The sequence below is a fragment of the Bombina bombina genome, chromosome 3 (genome assembly GCF_027579735.1).
Source record: "Bombina bombina isolate aBomBom1 chromosome 3, aBomBom1.pri, whole genome shotgun sequence".
NCBI classification, from domain to species: Eukaryota; Metazoa; Chordata; class Amphibia; order Anura; family Bombinatoridae; genus Bombina; species Bombina bombina.
The window spans coordinates 573,009,562-573,028,381 of record NC_069501.1 but is presented as its reverse complement, the minus strand read 5'-3'; the positions used below and the strand labels follow the sequence as shown (position 1 = coordinate 573,028,381).

The 18,820-nt window shown below is 34.3% G+C and overlaps 1 protein-coding gene across 1 annotated transcript in view; it reads left to right on the top strand.

Annotated features, from left to right (window-relative positions):
• Nucleotides 1-18,820, top strand: part of GRIK3 (glutamate ionotropic receptor kainate type subunit 3) — a 934,988-nt gene that overhangs the window by 784,901 nt on the left and 131,267 nt on the right. Inside the window, exon 11 of the mRNA XM_053707131.1 lies at nt 2,282-2,505. Within this exon, the coding sequence (XP_053563106.1) occupies nt 2,282-2,505 (224 nt within the window). The remainder of the gene's footprint in view (nt 1-2,281; nt 2,506-18,820) is intronic.

Sequence of the window (18,820 nt, the reverse complement as noted above, 5' to 3'; positions counted from 1 at the left end):
TTCGATCTTCTCCCCGATCCAATGGAGGTATGTGATCAATCAAAATATATATACATATCGAAGAGACAGCGTGGCCTTCGTTAGCACAGTGACGTGCTGTTCAGAATCTCCATGTTTCAATGCAGCTCTTATTGCATGCCGGTGGTTTGCCATGCGCTCGCGTAATGTGCCAGAGGTTTTACCCACATAAAAACACGAGCATGGACAAAAAAGCAGGTATACTACGTGTGTAGTAGTACACGTGATAGAATGCTTGATAGTGTATCTCCAGTTGGTATGGGGATGATGGAATGTTCTAGTGCTTACTAGACCGTTGCAGGTTGTGAAACCCAAACATCAGTAGGAACCTTTGATATTCCGTATGGTGCTAGATGTATAGCTTTGTTTCGGTCGGTTTTCATTAAAAGATCCTTGAGGTTGGTGCCCCTCTTGAAACCTACCATAGGTTGTAAATGCTGAGTGAATGGTAGTTTCGGGTCAGAGGACATTATGGGCCAATGTTGGTGCAAAATACGGCCTGTATTTTTGGTTGCTGGAGTAAACGTGGTGGACATGATTCATTTATTACTTGTATCCCTCTTGGGTGTAGGCATGATCAATTCATTTTGTGTTAATGCAGAAACTGTCGTCATGGTATCCTGGATAACCGACACTTTGTACCCCCGGTTACGGAATCTCTCACCCACTCCCACCAACTGGGAGACTCCAGTAGTGGCATCAGAATTGTTTTGCATGGTTCTAATGAACTGTGATTTCACTATGCCTTTTAATAAGGCTGGAGGGTGGCAGCTGTCTGCTCTTAATATGGAGTTTCGGTCAGTCTGCTTGTGATATAGAGTGGTGCCAAGATTATTTGTATTTTTGAAAACAGTCAAATCAAGGAAGTTAATAGCCTGATTATTGACTGTCATTTTGAATCTCACATTACTCATGACAGTGTTGTACACTTCGAACCACTCATGGAGTATATATATTTATGTGTGTGTGTATACATGTGTATTTATGTGTTTTACTTTATATTTACTCTACATATTTCACATACTGGAAAATGTTTTTTTGGGTTTTTGTAAATATATATTCCTATATATATCTTTATATACCTATACCTGTATATCTATTATTATAGATAAATAGGTATAGATATGTATTTTACATGAACATTATATATAATAATAAGAAGTACAAAATGGAATATTCCTTCCATCAAACAAAAAAGCAATCTCTCTTAGTCTAGTATTTAAAAGGGAAAAATACATGGGTATTCAGTAAGAGAGAGAGAGAGAGAGAGATAAGCAAAAGGTAGGGAGCAGCAACCAAACAATTAGGCACAGGAGCCAGGAGGCAGCCACCTCATCCACATCAAATGAAACTCCAAAAGAAACGGTGCTCCAGCCTTTGCAGTTTAAAGTAAAATTACCTTTATTGTGCCATGGTCCACAAAACAAACTGCATTAGAGAGACTGCCTTTATACAAGTACACATGTGTAAAACAATTACACAGGTGCAAAGCAACTGCACATTATATATATATATATATATATATATATATATATATATATATATATAAATATATAAATAGAGAGAGAGAGAGAGAGAGAGAGAGAGAGAGAGAGAGAGAGAGAGAGAGAGAGATTTGTGTGTGTGTGTGTACACTTGCAAGTGGGTGCACATATGTGTGTGTTTGTATAGAGAAAGAGGGAAACAGAACTGTTTGTGTGTGTATGTGTAAAGATAAAGAGAGAGGTTTGATTGTCTGTGTGTGAGACACAGAGAGAGAGCGACAGAGAGAGAGCGACAGAGAAAGAGAGATGTATCTGTGTGTGTGTTTCTGTAGATAGAGATAGAGATTGTTGTGTGTGTGTGCTCGGAATTGTGTGTGTGTAGATAGAGACACAGACAGAAAGGGAGAGAGTTGTGTGTGTCTCCATGAGGATAGATAGATAGATGGAGATGTGTGTGTATGTATAAGTCGATGTGTAGATATTTATATATTATGATGTCTCTTTATTTATAATTGTATCTGAGTATGAGGGGAAATGGTAATGTGTGAATTCTTTGTATGTAGATATGTTTATTCTAAAAAAAAAGAGTAATGCTAAACAGAAAGTTTCAATTGCTTTATTGATACCTATAATTATAGGGACCATCCGCTTTTTATTTTGAATAATAATAAACTAAAATGATATGTATCTTATTATAAAAAACAATAGTGAGATACCTATATTTGTGTTCCTTGCAATTATCATATGATGATGTTGTCTGGTATCTTTCTTTGTTTCAGAAAGCTGACCTGGCAGTGGCCCCTCTTACCATTACCCATGTCCGTGAAAAAGTCATTGATTTCACTAAGCCCTTCATGACACTGGGAATCAGCATCCTTTACAGGAAGGCCAACGGAACGAGTCCCAGCGTATTTGCCTTCTTGAATCCGCTGTCACCTGACATTTGGATGTACATACTCCTTGCCTATCTGGGTGTGAGCTGTGTTCTGTTTGTTATAGCCAGGTAAATTAACTTTGGATAATTGTTTGACAAATAAGAGCAACTGGGTCAGATCTAAGGGTTGATCAAACATGATGTCATATTGCACAGGGACAGAATGTAAAACAAGTTGCTTGCAATATAATAGAACATTCAGTTTGCATTCAGCACACCGGATGCCAACTACCTGCACAACATCATACTCAGCAGGCATTATACCTCACGGCATCATGTAAGAACCATTTTCTCAGTACCTCAGTGTATCCTTCACTCTCAAAACTCACACTAACAACACAACATTCTAGAAATCCACCACTCCCATTAGTAAACAGCACTCTACATTCCATCAGCAAGTAATCACCTCCTATTCTCTGTATTACACTACATCTATTGCTTCATTCAATAGTGTCTATAAGTAAAACAAGGTTCACTTGGTCTTTATCAACTATGAAGTTTAAAGTGGAGGTACCCAGCAATGCTAAGTCCTCTCCTTTTGAATAAAATAGAACGGTAACTGTATTATGGCTTATAGCTGTGTATGTATTCTATATTATTTTAGAAAATGTATCCTATATTTAGAGATAAAGGGGCCGATTTACTAACTGTCGGATGGACATGATCCACTGTAGCGATCATGTCCACCTGACATAGCTGAATGCCGACAGCATACACTGTCAGCATTTAACATTGCACAAGCAGTTCTGGTGAACTGCTTGTGCAATGCCGCCCCCTGCAGATTCACGGCCAATAGCAGGGGGTGTCAATCATCCCGATTGTATGTGATCGGGTGGATTGATGTCAGCCGCCTCAGAGCAGGTGAACGAGTTAAGGAGCAGCGGTTTTAAGACCGGTGCTTCTTAATTCCTGTTTCCTTCGAGCCTTAAGGGGGTTAGTAAATTGGCCCCAAGGGATTTTTGAATACACTGATAACTGTAAGAATGTCTAGCACTGCGGAATCTGTTGACACTCTACAAATAACCGATAATAATAATAATGTTTCCAGGAACACAGGTGAGCCAATTGTATGACACCTTGAGACACATTTTACATAGCAAAGTCTACAAATATACTTACACATATATAATACATATATATATATATATATATATATATATATATATATATATATATATATATATATATATACACAGTAAAGGAAGGCACTCACTGGTCTTTTTCTTCAAAATAACTTTAATAATTGTGACGTTTCGGGGATACACTCCCCTTCCTCAGAGATGCCAGAGTGTGTCCCCGAAACGTCACAATTATTAAAGTTATTTTGAAGAAAAAGACCAGTGAGTGCCTTCCTTTACTGTGCATATTCATCTGCTGGCACCCTGGCATCAAGTTTGGAAAGTGAGAGTGCTCTCTATCTACATATATATATATATATATATATATATATATATATATATATATATATATATATATATATAAAACTTAGCATTCTAAGGGGCCTATTTAAGACCGTGCGGGCGGACATGATCCGATATTGTAGATCATGTCTGCTGCACAAATTGATAAATGCCTACAGCATACGCTCTCAGCATTTATAATTGCACCAGCAGTTCTTTTGCAGATTCACTGCCAATCGGCCGCTAGCAGGAGGTGTCAATCAACCCGATCGTATTGGATCAGTTTGATTTTCGGCAATGTCTGTCCGCTGACTAAGAGCAGGCAGACAGGTTATGGAGCAGCAGTCTTTAGAAGGCTCGCCAGAAACACGAGGCATCAAGCTTCATACGGAGCTTGATAAATAGTCCACTAAATGTGTATATGTAAATAGTCTACTTTATATGCAATAAAAAATATATGCCATTTAAAGTGAATAAAAATCCCCTGCATTACATATTGCATGACACAATGGACTATAAAACTATATATGTAGTACAAAAAAAACTTTATTAAATCTATGTCACTATATAAAATATTCTCACTGGAGCCAACAACCTTTCTCACCTCAGACATATTATAGAATTCTCATTTCTGTAACTAAAGAAAACCTCTTTCTTTTCTTTTTCTTCTTTTCTTATAGTCAGTTATCTAGCAGTAGTTCTACAGACTGTCCATTAAAACACAAGTTCCAGAGTGATTCCCCATTTTACCCACATGTTTAGAGATAATAACGGATCATTTTTAAGAGAAATGCATAAATGTGTTCTGCATAGGTAGATTATGTACTGCTGCAGTAGTCTTTGATAAATAACACAAAGTGATTCAGTACATGTTAATTGGAAAATTACTGCACTTGTTTAATCAAGTTTAAATTCAGCACACACTCAAGTATATCATGCTACATATTTATAAAAGTAAAAAAATGTAGATCAGTTCATAGCAGAGTATGGGTACTGTTATTTTTTAATCTCCATTACATATAGCATATCTCTCTATGTACTGTACTACATTCTAATCCTGTAGATAATAATCAGTGTCCATTATTTATAAATAAGGAGACGCATTACATTGTTGTTTGACTTAGAGCACTGAAGATAAAATAACAGACAGCAGCTAAAGTATAACTTTTTTTACACAGCACTTACTCTGGTGAGCTGAGGAAATTGTTAGGTAAAATATCTTCCTTTTTAACATATAAGTTCTAAGGTGATATTTTCCTGTCAGCTTTTTACAGTTATGCTTTCAAGTGATTTAGCACATGAGTATTATGTCCCTTTAAACACACACTCACAAGTACTTACACACACACATACATACACACAAACTTACACACACCACACATACATACTTACACACACACACACAAAAGTACTTACATACAAACACTTATACACACACATATACATACAACCATTACCACACAAACATATTTACACACAAATTCTTACACAAACATACACACACATAAATACTTACACACACACACACATACACACACATAATATTTTCACACATGCACACATACATACATATTTACACTCATACACACATACATACTTACACACACACTTATACACACATAAATACACACACATACATACTTTCACACACACATACATACATATTTACATACACATACATACATATTTATACACACATATATATATATATATATATTTACATGCACACACACATACACACTTACACACAGTTACATACATGCAGACACACACACACAAACACATACATGCATATTTACATGCACACACACACATACAGTACATACTTACACAGAAGTACTTACACACAGACACACACTTTCTATAATAAACATAACAAAAAAACACACAAATATGTATACGCACTAGACACACATATATGATTACTACACACACAAACACCATGCTTACCTACCACGCAGCATATCTTGCTAATCTCTACATAAGATCATCTCTCACTACTACCTCATACTAACTCCCTACAACTAGGGATGGGTGAATGGTTTGCAACATTGAAAAAAATGAAACACATTTTAACACATTTGTTCGTTTGTTTGATTGTTTCAAATTTCGAATGTTTGTATAACATTCTCACATTTGCTTAATGTAATAGTATATCTAATGCTTTCTATAAATATAATGTTCAATTCAAATTTTTCTTATAATTCGATTAAAATTATGCATTATTTGAATTTGAAAAATTTGAATCTATGTATTTGTAATAATATTTCTAATGCTCTCTTTAAATGTAATATTCAAAACATGCCATGTTCCCAATAGAAACAATTGAATTAATATATTTCTATATATTATGTATCAATTTACTAAATTCCCTACCACATGAACTATTGAACTTCTGAATAGTATTTGCTAAATCGAATGTTACATTCAAAATTTTGAATGTGGATATTAGATCTAATTATGAACATTCGAAAGTAACATCCGAAAACCGGAAATAACACTTGATAACCAAATTTGAGTGGGTTGTCATTCTTATAAACATTCAATCGTCCAAAAAAATTGTCCACAGGACTATTCGTTCTACCAAACGAATTACACTCTCAGTGCATTCACACTTCCCCACCTACCAAAGTAGATGGGGATACAGCACTACTGATTGTGCTCTGTATAAGGGGTTAACTGCAATTCCCCAAAAATAATCCAGAAAGATCACCAGCACAGTATGGTAAAAAATGTAATCTTTATTAAAGACCCATGTTAAAATAGCAACGTTTCGGGGTTAACCCCTTAATCATGCCATCTGATGATTAAGGGGTTAACCCCGAAACTTTGCTATTTTAACATGGGTCTTTAATAAAGATTAAATTTTTTACCATACTGTGCTGGGGATCTTCGTATTTCTGACTTCCCTACCTACAACACACAAGATCCCCATCTCTGTGACACCCATTATATTTTAAAGCACATCTTTCACTCCCTGCCCTTAGCAACAAATCTAACAGTATACCTCAGCTTTACTGCTAGCTATACACAGAATCTCCTGCTCACGGCACAAAGTAAAAATCTTGCACTTCCTTCCAAACAAAATCCTCCACTTCCTTTATCACACAACATTTTCTTCTCTCTGCAACAGACGGAATCTCTTGCTGCTTTCATAAAATTTAGCATTCCTCCTTCCATCAGCGTTCTACATTCCCAACAGACTCCAGCATATAGTGCCCACAGCTCCTGTAATACATTGAATTACTGAAAAAGCTTTAACATCATGCAGTGCAAAATATTCTGCATATCCCTGCATCACGCATCAATCTTCTCTTTCCAGGAAAAGACATATTTCACTGTTTAATGTTTAATGTAACATAGCATTATTAATTCCATTCATCAGACAGCATCTGTTACTCGATGCAGCACATGCCATCCGAAATTTCCTTCACTACATCATTTCTCTGCTTCCTTACCCCAAACAACGGGCTTCATTCATTGATGCTCCTTAGGCTATCAAGGAGTCTCATTCTTAAAGGGACAGTCAAGTCCAAAAAAAAAACTTTCATGTTTTAAATAGGGCATGCAATTTTAAACAACTTCCCAATTTACTTTTATCACCAATTTTGCTTTGTTCTCTTGGTATTCTTAGTTGAAAGCTAAAACTAGGAGGTTCATATGCTAATTTTTTAGACCTTGAAGACTGCCTCTAATCTGAATACATTTTGACCACTAGAGGGCATTAGTTCACATGTTTCATATAGATAACATTGAGCTCATGCACGTAAAATGACCTAGGAGTGAGCACTGATTGGCTAAACTGCATGTCTGTCAAAAGAACGGAAATAAGGGGGCAGTCAGCAGAAGCTTAGATACAAGATAATTACAGAGGTAAAACGTGTATTATTATAACTGTGTTGGTTATGCAAAACTGGGGAATGGGTAATAAAGGGATTATGTTTCTTTTTAAACAACAAAAATTCTGGTGTTGACTGTCCTTTTAAAGTCTCACTTCACCTGTCTTTTGTACTCGATCACCAGTTGTTGTTTCTGCCATTAATATATATATATATATATATATATATATATATATATATATATATATATATATATATATATAGTTTTCACCTGTTGTAGAAAAAAATACCACGTGAATTAACCAAAGTGAGGGGAGCTTATGGTTTGGGTTAAGAAAGTTGTGTCAGAGTGTTTTTCAAACTGTTTAACACCTATCATTAGCAACTTGTCTATCTTGTAATACACGCTAATAAATGTGAAAAAAATGCTCTAAAAATTGGAGCTAGGATTGGTCACAAATTGATGCTATATGCCCACACTGTGGGATGTTGAACTTACAAGCGGATTCACCATAACTAACATTTGAACGCTGACAAACGCAAAAAAGAAGCAATTCACTACAAAGAACCTCTACGGACAGATCAAATTGTCCCGGTCCTCAGAACCTCAAAGTAAGTTTACCTGTATCTGAAACTGATTTCAGGATCCAAGATAATATCATCCAGAAATACCACAAGCCTCTTAGAGACTCCAGCAAACCCTGAACATCAAATTCACCATATTAATAGGGTAAACAGTCTCAGAGACCAACGATCACGATTTTAACCAAAGACCCAAATACCAACAAACACTACAAGCCTCCTAGAGACTCCTGCAAACCCTATACATCAAATCTACCAAAAACAGGGTAAAAAGTCTCGGAGACCAACGAGTCCTTCCTTTTATCAAATATCAAACACCACATCTACAAGTGAAATTGGCAAAGAAACCTTAAGCACATCGACTTCTCCTGATATATCCAATATAGAAACACCAATTGCCTCTCCTCTTAAAAGACTTGCAAAAATTTGAAACAACGTTACAATTTTTCTTTTCATAAGTTGCAATTTTTGACCTTTTAAGATAAAGAGCGTCTTAAACATAAGACTGTCATCTATTTACTTTTGTCTCCTCAACGGCCTATCCTGGACATATAATAAGGCCATTTTAAAAGTTTTTTATCCAAGACAAAAACGTGAGTAAAAGTAAAACATTCATATAAAAAACTTTCTAAACAAAAAACGAATTCAATTAAATTAATTGATCAGACTATATGAACAAATTGAAAACAAATCAAAAAGACTGTTCATAATTCTCCAATGTTGTCCTTATATTTATTGTATATTGTTTTTAATGTTTTAAAGTATTAGAGCTCTATACTTAAAATTCTAACTTGTTTTAAGTGTTTTAAATAAATACTATCTATATATAAGCTTCATTACTTTTATTTTCATTTCTACTGTGATAATACACATAGTGAAAAACACTCTGACACAACTTTCTTAACCCAAACCATAAGCTCCCCTCACTTTGGTTAATTCACGTTTCATTTATTAGACAGACGTTTGAAGGAACAACTGTCAATTATTGTAGGGTACAGAGCGAGGTTACAAAAACTATTTCTTTAGATAAAAATTATTTATCTCTAAATATACACACACTAGGTGCACTCACTCTATACTTGTTCCTCCAAAATCACTTCTATCCTTCCATTTTGAGTTTGAGACACACCATTTATCGCATTAAAGTGCTTTTTATCACTTTATAACACTATTTATAAGTAAACCATTATCCTTAAGAGGTAACACACACCTATTAATACCGGTGCTATAGACACTAAACACGCCCTATATTGTCATTTAAATTCTTAACATAAATACTACTATGAATATATTTGCACAAAGAGAAGAAATACTTCAAGGTATCTCTATAGATCACCACAACCAAGACATTAACCCTAATTCAAATAAACCAAAAAATCTAACGGAACTATGTGATAACTTGGAAAAACTCCTGATAAAAGAGCTAAAAAACACCATAGAAATTAAATACACAGAAAAATATATAGAAAATAACATGGTCCCAAGAGGACTCAGATTAAAGAAAAATTGCACATTCTATCTAAACGATGATTTATCCAACGAATGGTTTGAGACACTTGAAAATGCTTCCCAAACACTCATGAAAATAATAATTAAATCTAGAAATATTACATTAAGTGAGACCAAAAAAGAAATAGACCAACAAAAAAACAGTTTAAAAATCTATGAAAATAATACCGAGTTTCTAAACATACAAAAAGAAATCTTTAATAACATTTCTACTTTTAAAGAAAATATTCTAGCCACAAAATCATCTAAATACATTAGAGATTTAGAAGATTATTCAGAAACTTTAGATACGGAAATCCCCACAGAAATTGACCTAACAAATGAACATACAGTAGAGATGGTCGACCCTCCTATTGTAAAAACCTCAGATCGATCATATCTGTTTGGGAAATCAAACCATGTAAAACAGAAAAAACTCACTATCCCTAATCAAACCACAAATAGGGACCATATTCCATCCGACACAGGAAACACAGAAAGATTAAATAAACAGCAAAACTATCAAAAAAGACAATATATTAACTACCCTGATGACAAATATCACACCAAACCGAGAACAGAGGAAATATTTGATAGTAGAAATAGACATGAAAATTGGGGTTATACCCCAAGGAGAAATCAACCACACAGAGAATATCAACATAATCTAAATTATAACAGAAACAATTATAACTCAAATTATAACTCAAACCATAGGGATTACTACGAACACAGATGGGATAACCGCGAATGGTATAACAAACCAGATAATCAACATAATTATAGACATAATTATGATAATTATGACCAATCTGCTCGTCACACATACAGAAACAAAAACACATATCACACTAACCACACAAGAAATTTCAATAATTATGACTCCAACTCAGATTGGAGAATACAGACTAGAAACAGGTATCAACCATTAGAACAAAATCTTAGGTCCCCTGCACCTCAAAATTCAGAGCAACAAAAAGTTTTTTTAGAACAGGCCCCTTTGGGGGAAGGAACTTCAAAAACCAATACACACTACAGCCTTCCAAAAAGAATCATAAGAAACAAAAGAGAATTAGAGGTAGAAGAAAGGGAAGAAAACTTAGACAAAATTCCAAAAAGACAGAAATAAAACATACTGGAATATTCAATATAAGTCAACACCAACTAAACCCTCTCCAAGAATCAATTCTAAATAAAGGTCTGTCTTTTGCACCCTCGTGCAAACTAAACAAATTTGAAACCCTCATAAACATAAATCAATACATACGCAAACTAACTTTAAAAAGATATTTTATTAAAAACCCACTGGAAATCAAAACCTTAAAAGACAACGAACAAAAATTTAAACACACAAATCTAAAAGCCCCCTCAACATTCTATCCTACAAACGAAAAAAGTGAAGACATTAAACTTTTTGAAAAAATGGTCAAACAGGACATAGATAAACTAGACCAAAATAAATATATTAAATGGAACATGTCCCAAAGGGAACTAAAAATAATAAAAGATTTGAAAAATAATAAAGACATCACTATCAAACAAGCTGACAAGGGCGGAGGAATTGTCCTAATGGACACATCCTTCTATCTAGAGGAATCATACAAACTTTTAAATGATCGAACAACATATAAAAAATTGAGAACAAATCCCTTAAAAAATCAAGCAAAAGAATTACAAGACATTCTCACAAAAGCATTATACTCAGGAATACTCACAAAAAATGAATTTGATTTTCTAAATATTACAAACCCCATTGTCCCCACTTTTTATATACTTCCCAAAATCCATAAAAACTTAACAAAACCACCAGGACGACCCATCATATCCGGTATAGGATCCCTCACATCAAATCTCTCTCAATATGTTGATTTCTTCTTACAGACTTATGTATCCCAATTACCCTCTTACCTAAAAGATTCCACCCAATTACTCAACATTCTAAATGATATTTCTTGGGAAGAAAACTACCTCCTAGTAACATGCGACGTTAACTCTCTATACACTAACATAGATCATCAAAAAGGACTTAAAGCAATTAAATTCTTTCTAGACAAGGACACAAATTTAAATAAAGAACAAAATAAATTTATAATCACTTGTATCCATTTCATACTATATAACAACTCCTTTTTATTTAATGAAGAGATTTTTCTACAACATAAAGGGACAGCTATGGGCACAAGGTTCGCCCCCAGTTATGCTAATTTATTCATGGGCTATTTTGAACATAAATACATAAACTCTAGCCCTTGGGGGGCGAACCTTGTGCTATATTATCGCTACATAGATGACCTGTTCATAATTTGGAAAGGCGAACCAGAACTACTAGAATTATTCCTAGAAGATTTAAATAACAACACACTAGGTCTCAACTTCACTCACGAATTCAGCACAAATTCTATCAACTATCTAGACATAGAAATAGAAATTAAAAACAAACTAATCACAACTAAAACCTATTTTAAAAAAACTGATGCCAATAACTACATACACAATAAAAGCTGCCATCTAAATAAATGGAAAACAAATATTCCCAAAAATCAATTCACTCGTATTAGGAAAAACTGTTCAGACATAAACCAATACTCTACTCAATCAGAAATTTTAAAACAAAGATTCATTGAAAAAAGATATAATATCCAATCACTAGATAGAACACAACTAGAGGTAAAAGAAATGGATAGAAACTCAATACTTGCACCCAAACAAAAGCCAGAAATTAACCCAAAAATAAATGATCCATTGTTTATACCGTTCATAACACAGTACAATTCACAACATTTTGAAATAAAAAAGATCCTAAACAAACACTGGCATTATATAAAACAAGACCAAGTATTAGGACATAAACTAAAAAACCACCCAGACATCATTTTTAAGAAAGCAAAAAATCTTAAAAACATAATATCACCAAGTGAATTCAAGAAAAAGGTTTCCCATAACCACAACACAATTGATCTTAATAATGAAAAAGTTGAAGGTTATTTCCCTTGCATATCCTGCAAATCTTGCAAACATAGTAGCAAGATAAAAACCATAGAATCTACTAATAATAATCAATACATCAATATCAAAGAAATTATACGCTGTTCTGATAGGAATGTTATATACTGCATACAATGTTTATGTGGTTTACAATACTTTGGTCAAACTAGCCGTATGCTCAGAGACCGCATAAGAGAGCACCTTCATCATATAGAACATAAATCAACCAACACTAACTTATACAAACATTTTACTGAACATCACAATGGCAACACCCAAGACATGAAATTTTGGGGAGTTAAAAAAGTTTTCCTCAATCCTAGAGGTGGTAATTTAGAAAACCTGCTACTTAGAAAAGAAGCGGAGTACATCTACTCCTTTAAAACTCTACACCCACATGGGTTAAATATGGAGTTCGATCTGAATTTTATAATCTGAATTTTATAATCTAAATTATCAAATTTAAGTGTCTATTTATATACTGCGATAATTAGTTAACTAGTATACTTTAAAATATATTACATTTGAAAAAATATTGTCATAATATTATATTAAAATGGACTTCAACAAAAGTTCCATAAAGAACAAAAATACCTGAGACTCCAAACTACAAGCATCTAAAACAGAGCTAAGATTAGCACTATATCTGAACCTTTTTTTTTTTTTTTTTTTTTTTTTTTTTTTTTTTTTTTTTTTCCCAAGTGATCACATTACCTGATTACATATATCCTATTGTTTTGTTTTATCAAACAACAATTTAGTAAGAGGGCACACTCACAAATTTCACCAGATAAAGCATTAGATCACATTCCAAATATTTCAAACTGTTTAACACCTATCATTAACAACTTGTCTATCTTGTAATACACGCTAATAAATGTGAAAAAAATGCTCTAAAAATTGGAGCTAGGATTGGTCACAAATTGACCAATCACTACTCACCTACACCTTTAAAAATGACCGCGAACACTCTCAGAGGCATCTTGATAAAGGCACCCGCCGAAACGCGTAGATTTGCCCTCCTGAGTGTGCACCCTCTTTTGATGCTATATGCCCACACTGTGGGATGTTGAACTTACAAGCGGATTCACCATAACTAACATTTGAACGCTGACAAACGCAAAAAAGAAGCAATTCACTACAAAGAACCTCTACGGACAGATCAAATTGTCCCGGTCCTCAGAACCTCAAAGTAAGTTTACCTGTATCTGAAACTGATTTCAGGATCCAAGATAATATCATCCAGAAATACCACAAGCCTCTTAGAGACTCCAGCAAACCCTGAACATCAAATTCACCATATTAATAGGGTAAACAGTCTCAGAGACCAACGATCACGATTTTAACCAAAGACCCAAATACCAACAAACACTACAAGCCTCCTAGAGACTCCTGCAAACCCTATACATCAAATCTACCAAAAACAGGGTAAAAAGTCTCGGAGACCAACGAGTCCTTCCTTTTATCAAATATCAAACACCACATCTACAAGTGAAATTGGCAAAGAAACCTTAAGCACATCGACTTCTCCTGATATATCCAATATAGAAACACCAATTGCCTCTCCTCTTAAAAGACTTGCAAAAATTTGAAACAACGTTACAATTTTTCTTTTCATAAGTTGCAATTTTTGACCTTTTAAGATAAAGAGCGTCTTAAACATAAGACTGTCATCTATTTACTTTTGTCTCCTCAACGGCCTATCCTGGACATATAATAAGGCCATTTTAAAAGTTTTTTATCCAAGACAAAAACGTGAGTAAAAGTAAAACATTCATATAAAAAACTTTCTAAACAAAAAACGAATTCAATTAAATTAATTGATCAGACTATATGAACAAATTGAAAACAAATCAAAAAGACTGTTCATAATTCTCCAATGTTGTCCTTATATTTATTGTATATTGTTTTTAATGTTTTAAAGTATTAGAGCTCTATACTTAAAATTCTAACTTGTTTTAAGTGTTTTAAATAAATACTATCTATATATAAGCTTCATTACTTTTATTTTCATTTCTACTGTGATAATACACATAGTGAAAAACACTCTGACACAACTTTCTTAACCCAAACCATAAGCTCCCCTCACTTTGGTTAATTCACGTTTCATTTATTAGACAGACGTTTGAAGGAACAACTGTCAATTATTGTAGGGTACAGAGCGAGGTTACAAAAACTATTTCTTTAGATAAAAATTATTTATCTCTAAATATACACACACTAGGTGCACTCACTCTATACTTGTTCCTAGAAAAAAATACCAGTCATGTTCATTAGCATAAATATGCATAAATAATTAAACAACATATAATAGGAACTATATCTGTTTTTAAATGATCATTGGCTTATAATTAGATTCTAACACACACATAAGAGGTTTCACCATGTTATAATTTGTATTTCTATAAGTAATCTTTATTTTCAGTTTTGACCTCAGCTTTTAAAAATACCGTCCATATTGGTAAAATAGCGGCTGGGTGGCAACCCTAGGCCCAGTACTTGATATCATGCACAGCAAAGCAGAAATACTAGCAACATGGCAGAGGAATGATTAAAACACATTTGTAACAGGGATTCTGTGAATACCTGTAATTGGTAAATATTTCTATGCTCATTTCTCGTTGATTAGAGTAGCCATGTTAGTTAAATTTAGATACAAAAATAACAAATTTTGTCATGAAACAATGATACAGGTTTTTTTTTTTTGGACTGACTATACATTTTATAAAAGATAAGCTTTTGAGAGTTTCCTCTCTTCCTCAGGTCTGAGAAAGAGAGGAAACTCTCGAAAGTGCATTTTTAAAAAAAAAAATTATAGTTAGCTCAATAAAAAGTATCATTGCTTGTTTCTCTTATTTATCCATGCCCATTTCATTATGGTAAAGTAAATTTGCCTCAGGAAGTATGCTGGCAGACGTGAGTGAGGAGCTGATCGTGGACACTCTGGGTTTTTTTTTTTTTGGGGGGGGGGCATTCTTGAGGTGTGGTTTATATTTATTCTACTAAACCAAGACTTAAAGGGACAGTAAACTGTAAAATATTTTTTCTCTTAATGTTATACCAGCTGCAGTTTATAAAATGTATGAGAAATCACATTTCCAGGTTTATTTGTGTATATGAAACAGCTGGGTTTGTGATTATAAATCAAAGCCTATTACAATGGGTTGAGCTTGCAGGAAATATCAGTTCTCATTATGTTATCACTTTGTGTACACACACTTGCCTCCTTATCTTATATCTGTTTGTAAACCAAAGATTAATAACACTAGAAAATTAACATTTTATTGCTTAACTATCCTGCACCCCATTGGGAGTGTAATTTCTTCTGCTGGATGTGTTTGCTTAGGCTATCACTAGCCTAGACTTCAGTATAGAAAATTTCAGAGTAGGTTGGGATTCCACAGACTAAGGACTCATTGCCATTGAGACTTAATTAGGTTTGCATGAAGTCGCAAACCGTTAAATATGCTGTTTGAAGCAATTTAGTTTTTTAAATGCTTCCATTGGCACATTATACCTCAATATCAGCAGCCATGGTACGGCTGCCAGAAATATTTCTGCGTTCCATAGAAAATATTAGAAGCCGTTAAGTGATAACTTATACCAGGTTTCCAATGAAAGTGCAAACCGTTAATACACTGTTGGAGGCTGTCGATACATTGAATAAAATTACACCCAGCTCAACTAGATGTAAAAGAGGAAAATTGAGCTTTTTGAGACCTACTTCCCATTGAAATTTTAAAATTTGCAAATAATACAAGTGTTTCAACAGAAATGTTTGTGCAATGTTATATGCCGACAGCATATATGCCGACAGCGCATTTAGTGAGGTTGAGCAGACATGATTCACTACAGCGAATCATGTCCGCTTGACCTTTGGTAAATCTACCCCATATGATAAAAATGTATCAAAAATATTAATATAAAAATGGTTTAAAGGTATATGGTATATGGCCATAAATTGACTGCAAAGGGCTACGATATAAGTATATATGTCTAAATAATAATTACATAATAATATTTAATAATGTGCTTTACTGTGTATTTACTGTACATATTCAACATTACAATGTTCTTTGTATTTTTAAATTGATATTTCTATCTATATATATATGTATATATCTATACCTGTATATAGTCATATATATATATATATATATATATATATATATATATATATATATATATATATATATTACATTAATATATATATATATATATATATATATATATATATATATATATATATATATATATATATATATATATATATATATATATATATATATATATAGAGAGAGAGAGAGAGAGAGAGAGAGAGAGAGAGAGAGAGAGAGAGAGAGAGAGAGCAAAAGATATCCAAGGCGAGTGAAAAAGAAAATGGCTACAACCCAGAACCGCACTAGTAAAAGTTAAAACACTTCTAAACTTATTAGTAACACTGTAAAAACGTACATGTTCGTGGACATTCACAGAGGAGTGTGGGTTAGTGGAACTCAATCTACGTCATCTGACACGTTTCACCCCGTTATGGTGCTTTCTCAAAGGCAGTGTCTGTATATATCTATACCTGTTTATAGTCATATAGATATATAGATAAATAAATTACATTAATATTATCATATATATATATATATATATATATATATATATATATATATATATATATATATATCCAATTTGAGATCCAGCACACACTTGTCATACATGCAGCTGCCGGGTGCTAATCAAAACATAATACAGCATACAAAGTCCCAAAGATAAGCACTCTCCGTTTTGTTAAAACCATTAAATGGTTTTAGAAAAACGGAGAGTGCTTATCTTTGGGACTTTGTATGATATATGTATATACAGGGAGTGCAGAATTATTAGGCAAATGAGTATTTTGACCACATCATCCTCTTTATGCATGTTGTCTTACTCCAAGCTGTATAGGCTCGAAAGCCTACTACCAATTAAGCATATTAGGTGATGTGCATCTCTGTAATGAGAAGGGGTGTGGTCTAATGACATCAACACCCTATATCAGGTGTGCATAATTATTAGGCAACTTCCTTTCCTTTGGCAAAATGGGTCAAAAGAAGGACTTGACAGGCTCAGAAAAGATAAAAATAGTAAGATATCTTGCAGAGGGATGCAGCACTCTTAAAATTGCAAAGCTTCTGAAGCGTGATCATCGAACAATCAAGCGTTTCATTCAAAATAGTCAACAGGGTCACAAGAAGCATGTGGAAAAACCAAGGCGCAAAATAACTGCCCATGAACTGAGAAAAGTCAAGCGTGCAGCTGCCAAGATGCCACTTGCCACCAGTTTGGCCATATTTCAGAGCTGCAACATCACTGGAGTGCCCAAAAGCACAAGGTGTGCAATACTCCGAGACATGGCCAAGGTAAGAAAGGCTGAAAGACGACCACCACTGAACAAGACACACAAGCTGAAACGTCAAGACTGCGCCAAGAAATATCTCAAGACTTATTTTTCTAAGGTTTTATGGACTGATGAAATGAGAGTGAGTCTTGATGGGCCAGATGGATGGGCCCGTGGCTGGATTGGTAAAGGGCAGAGAGCTCCAGTCCGACTCAGACGCCAGCAAGGTGGAGGTGGAGTACCGGTTTGGGCTGGTATCATCAAAGATGAGCTTGTGGGGCCTTTTTGGGTTGAGGATGGAGTCAAGCTCAACTCCCAGTCCTACTGCCAGTTTCTGGAAGACACCTTCTTCAAGCAGTGGTACAGGAAGAAGTCTGCATCCTTCAAGAAAAACATGATTTTCATGCAGGACAATGCTCCATCACACGCGTCCAAGTACTCCACAGCGTGGCTGGCAAGAAAGGGTATAAAAGAAGAAAATCTAATGACATGGCCTCCTTGTTCACCTGATCTGAACCCCATTGAGAACCTGTGGTCCATCATCAAATGTGAGATTTACAAGGAGGGAAAACAGTACACCTCTCTGAACAGTGTCTGGGAGGCTGTGGTTGCTGCTGCACGCAATGTTGATGGTGAACAGATCAAAACACTGACAGAATCCATGGATGGCAGGCTTTTGAGTGTCCTTGCAAAGAAAGGTGGCTATATTGGTCACTGATTTG